The 5,396-nt window shown below is 32.2% G+C and overlaps 1 protein-coding gene across 1 annotated transcript; it reads right to left on the bottom strand.

Moving 5' to 3' along the window:
* LOC109341807 (extensin-3-like) lies at positions 383 to 4,841 on the bottom strand. Its single transcript, XM_019579807.1, has 4 exons — positions 3,890 to 4,841; positions 3,232 to 3,354; positions 1,312 to 1,540; positions 383 to 491 (listed from the first exon to the last, which is right to left on the bottom strand). Coding segments are annotated over exons 1-4 (1,287 nt in total). The 5' UTR covers positions 4,823 to 4,841; the 3' UTR covers positions 383 to 489.

Below are 5,396 nucleotides of genomic sequence, written 5' to 3'. Positions count from 1 at the left end.
AAAAACCTATAATTATATGTAACCATTACCAACATATTAACCACTCTCTCACCTTAATTTGATAATTAAAATAAAGAGAATGAAATATAATATAAACTGCACCTAATAAAAATTACAATATAAAGTATATCCAATACAAAAATTATTCTGATTCACCAAAATAAAATATATAAAACTTAAATAATTGACATTAGAAAGTAAAAATGTAGGTCGGCAGACATGAAGTAATTTGTCGTGACAGTAGTTTAAATAGTAATAGATATATAACAACCGCATAAATGGTTCATTTCACTCTGAATTACATATATAAAGTTATAAAAATGCACTGTACCATTAAATGGCCAATAAGCAACTTTATACTCTAGAAATAACATAGAAGCTAAACAAACAAAACACAAAACCACACATGAGGAGAGTCAACAGTCCTCAATCTCCTCTCAACTAAAAGATAATGCTTTATTTAAGCCAACACAGTTTCATCAACTGCACTCCTGCATTTAGCATCATTGTAAAGGATAATCAATTACATTTTTTTAAAGAAATCGGGAGCAATATTTTTGTCAAGAGTTGAGACATTAAGTAACAACATGGATGCAATCATTTTCCTTTAAATAAGAAAACATCGAATAATAGACATTAAGGGTTTATGTGCGAGTTGGTGTTTGGTAAGTGATGAAGCGAAGAAAAAGGCTTTGGAGTCGTGCATTATTTAAAATTGCAAACACATCACGTGATGCGACTGCAATATTGTGATTATAATAACTGCTACAATTGCATTTTAACACAATTATAGTGTGACACCGAATCACAAGGATATGACTGCATTGTACTACAACGTAACTTTATTGGACCTCATTTGTACCCTTGGGCCATATAGAGTTGAAAAACATTTTTTGAATTACAAAAAAAGTTTGTATTACTGCAATGATTGCACTTACGGGAACCATGATCAATCATAATTGCAACCGCGGTTTAAAACAACGAAACTATGAAATACACTTGTTTGAGAGTTGTTTTTTGAGGAGAAATGTTGAAAAAAGGAAGACTTGAGAATCATCTCACAATTATATTTTGTGGCTCAAATATTTTTCTTTTGTTACTGTTTAAAAATAGAATCACAAATAGACCACAAAAAACATATAGTCCTTATATAGTAACTAATGTTCATAACAAACATCCAAATTCCAAACTTCATGCACATGCACAAAGAATATTGTTATATAATAAAGTTTAAAAGTTATCAGGTATTAGAAGGCATCAAAAAATGGAACAAGCATAATAGAGGATTGCAAGAAATTATATAAAACTTACAGTAGGGTAAGATTTTCCATAGCTGGCTATCACCTTTGTTCCACTCCCGAAGGACTAAAGTAGTGCCTTCATTCACAGATCCAAAGTTTTTATCGCCATGATAAGCATCCAAATTCAGACGAATATTATTCACCATCCTTACAGCTATATTGCCATCATCCATATCTCTACTTTCAGTCCATAGAACAGACTCATCAAGAAAGTCTGGATTGTAAGGTATCAACTTAACCTACAAAAGCCGGAGGAAGTTAGAGGGGGGATGAATGTGGTTGCCATACAACATTGCTATTATATCAAAACCAAAGGATTTCTCCTTATATTTAAAGGTTAATGAAGCAAATATCGGGATACGAGTATCAAACACAACATGTATATGATAAAACGATAAGCATAATTTTAAAAATTACATGATATGATACATTTTGGATATGCATATTAAATACATAAAACATACTAAACTTATAATTGTTGTTATGAAGTTTTTAACAGAACATAGTCTATAGAAATTACTAAAATGAAATTGAAAATTATATTATAAAATGTAACTGTTTAGGGTTAACAAATAGAAATAATATGGATGTCAGTTTAATCTTTGATTATCACTTTCGTAAGACATTTTTTCTTTCTTCTATATGTATTAAAGTATCTACAATTTCACTTAGGTATATTAAATATTATGTTTTTCTCTTTTATTGTGTAGAGTGTTTTTTTAGAAAGACATTTTAAGATTACCAGAAGGTATCTAAAAGAATCAGAATTATAATTTATTTAATTTTTAAAAATAATTTTAATAATCCATGTACACATATTAATAAGTATCATTGATATCAAATACTAAATAACACATTATACAACTCAACCACAAATTTTTTAAATCCATAACAATATTCAAAGCACTCCACTATATCAAATTTTGTAATTGTACAAGAACAAGCTTTATTCTCAGGGCAAGGTGGAGTTTTAAAAGAGCTAAAGAATATTCTTTTTCAATACAAAAAGTTTTAGGGGAGCAGACAAGGTTAAAAAATATTCGTTTTCAATACAAAAAGGTTTAGGAAAGGACATAAGGTTAAAAAAATACTACAAGCCTCAATGATATCTTATAATGGTACTTACATATGACCTCTGAATAGAAGGTTGATTGAACAGACCACAACCACAACCACCCAAATGCAACAACTCTGGTAATTTGTGCATCTGAACAACACAACTCATGCAATTATAATCATATAGCTCCAAGAAACTCATTATTAAGTTAATGACTACATAGACATTCCCACTTGCTTTTATTTTCAATAGTATAGTCAACCTGATTCAAATATTAAATTACACCATAATTTTATTGGACTGTATTTATGTTGCATGTTAAAGATAACTCATTCTTATATATTTTTCGGTTATGGTAGTTATGATTAGTTTTACTTTAAATTGTAGTTTGGGTTCTAAGCAACTACCAATTTTTCTTTTGTATAAATTCTCTATACTTTGCTGTTGTGTAGAATCAATTACAATAATAAAAGTTCAATAGATTTTCTTCTCTTTTGCTCTTTCAATTCTATTCTTTTCATTCTTGCATGATTGCTAACAAACTAAGACTGCATAAGACCTCACAAGGCTGAATCGAATTCACAAATATTTTTTAATCATAAAATAATTAACACTACAATGGTTGTAATCTTTATAGCAACGGCCGCAATAACTATAATCACAATAACCACAACCGTAATTTAAAATACCGGACCAGGACAATATAATTTGTGTAATCCTAAATCAAGCCACTAGTCAACAAACAGAAGTATATGTTACATATACACATTTGTTGGATCCTGCAAGCAAAACTCAAACGAGAAAGGAAAATGTTTCCAATCAACAAAGTGAGACTCAAATTTTTAGGATCAAATTTTTAGAAAGAGATCTTACTGGACGAGTGGCACCTATGGAATGCTTAATAGCCTCACCAGTGGCTTTGTTGACCAGAGAAAAAGCATGGCACCCTTCTGAATCCTTCATCCTTGTGCTGTGCTTCTCATCCTTGTACCAATGCTGCAACAAAACAATAATCAATTACAAGAACGGAGTGCAATAAATTCAGGTGCATCTTTGACAACCACATCTGGCTCTATGGTATTTTATAAGTATATAGATAATATTTAAGAATTATATTTTGGTGTATGCAAACAAGCACAAAATTAAAGACTGAATTTAGTCATGCCAAAATGGAAAAATAACCTTAACTAGTTTCTTCTCATATGCTGATCGAACTACTCTATTCAGGGACAGCTAGACATGTTTGCTTTATCGATTATTATTTTCTTTTAGTCTAATTTGATATTTAAGAGGTTTAGGCGTTTAGGGTGATAGCAAAGTTATTTGTCCAATGACCTGCATGTCATGGATTAGAATCCTCTTATGGAAACATCATCTTGTGAGTGTAAGGTTGTGCAAATATACCTTCTAAAAATGTGATTAGGTGACATCCTTGTACACGGTGACATTTTTTATCTGAATTTGAGTATTAACAAAAATAATAGTATCTTTGAAATTTGGGTAAAGTAAATTTTTGATGTAGACACATTACCTGATGCTCATCACTGGGATCAGAAGTTGCAAGAGTTACCTTACCATGGCGAATGGTAAGAGAGTAATTTGGAGCAGCTTTGCAAACAACCCTAATAGTGGATTTCTTAGAGAGACCAACAAAGCCACTTTGATGCCTGATATGGTTTAAATCATGGGCCTCATGTGGGTGTTTGCCATGATCTTTGTGGATTAATTGAGCATCTGACTCATTTGGATTTGGTGGAGGGGGAGTAAAGGGATTGAAATCTTGTGCCACATGTTTCTTTTTGGGATGACCTTTGTGGAATACTTGAGCCTGTGGATGATGTGGGTCTGCAGGAGGAGGAGGAGCAAAGTGATTGAAATCTTGAGCCACATGTCCCTTTTTGACATGATATTTGTGGAATACTTTAGCTTGTGGTTGATGCTGAATTGGTGGTGGAGGAGGAGGAGGGGGAGGAGGAGCCAAGTCTTTGAAATATTGTGTTGCATGTCCCTTTTTGACTTTACCTTTGTGGAATACTTGAGTTTGTATTTGATGCTGAATTGGTGGAGGAGGAGGAGGGGGAGCAGGAGCAAAGTGATTGAAATTTTGTGCCACATATCCCTTTTTTACATGACGTTTATGAAATATTGGAGCCTGTGGTTGATACTGATTTGGTGGAGGAGGAGGAGGTGGGGGAACAGGAGCAAATTGATTGAGATTTTGTGCTACATGTCCCTTTTTTACATGACGTTTATGAAATATTGGAGCCTGTGGTTGATACTGATTTGGTGGAGGAGGAGGAGCCATGTGATTGAAATTTTGTGCCATATATCCCTTTTTTACACGACCTTTATGAAATACTTGAGCCTGTTGCTGATACTGATCCGGTGGAGGAGGAGCAAAGTAATTGAAATCTTGGACCAAATGTCCCTTTTTCACACGACCTTTGTGGATGGGGAGCTCCATTTTTGTCTTTGTTGTTGTGATGTGCTCAAAATTGCAAGTAAGAATGGATGTGCTAACTGGTTAAGCTTTTTATACATTTTAAAAGCTTATGGATGATGACAGGATGATTTTTCCCAAAATTTTCCATTCTTATCTCAAACCAATCCAACTTCACAAAATAATATTAAAATATTAATTTCAGTTTTTATAATTTTTATTTTAAATAAATGGAGCTTTATCATTAACTTGGTACACCAATTGAGACATGAATAAAAACATGTAATTCCATAAGATTGATTAAGATACCATGGTTTGATTCAATTGGTTGATAATTTTAGAATATGGTAGGCAAAGCTACCACATCCCTAATAATTTAATAATGTAGAGGTACTTTGCAAAACGCGGTGCGTTTATGCTTTTGCCAAAATCAGTTTTCACAATTATTCATTGAATAAATCAATTTACAAAATTTTAGTCAATATTACTTCCCCATCATTCAAGTATTTTTAACTTTTTTTAATATTGTCATTTTAAGAAAATAGCATAGTTATATGCTCTTATGGTTCTGAATTGAAATCTCCTCAACTAGAACTGA

This window comes from Lupinus angustifolius, chromosome LG01, assembly GCF_001865875.1.
Source record: "Lupinus angustifolius cultivar Tanjil chromosome LG01, LupAngTanjil_v1.0, whole genome shotgun sequence".
NCBI classification, from domain to species: domain Eukaryota; kingdom Viridiplantae; phylum Streptophyta; class Magnoliopsida; order Fabales; family Fabaceae; genus Lupinus; species Lupinus angustifolius.
The sequence above is the reverse complement of the archived record's forward strand: the minus strand, read 5'-3'. Positions and strand labels throughout refer to the sequence as shown.

Coding starts and splice junctions, on each gene's coding strand:
- LOC109341807 (XM_019579807.1), bottom strand. CDS start 4,822: ATGGAGCTCCCCATCCACAAAGGTCGTGTGAAAAAGGGACATTTGGTC. Junction 3,355..3,889: donor ATCCCAGTGATGAGCATCAG/GTAATGTGTCTA, acceptor GTTTTGTTGCAG/CATTGGTACAAGGATGAGAA. Junction 1,541..3,231: donor CCATAGGTGCCACTCGTCCA/GTAAGATCTCTT, acceptor CGGCTTTTGTAG/GTTAAGTTGATACCTTACAA.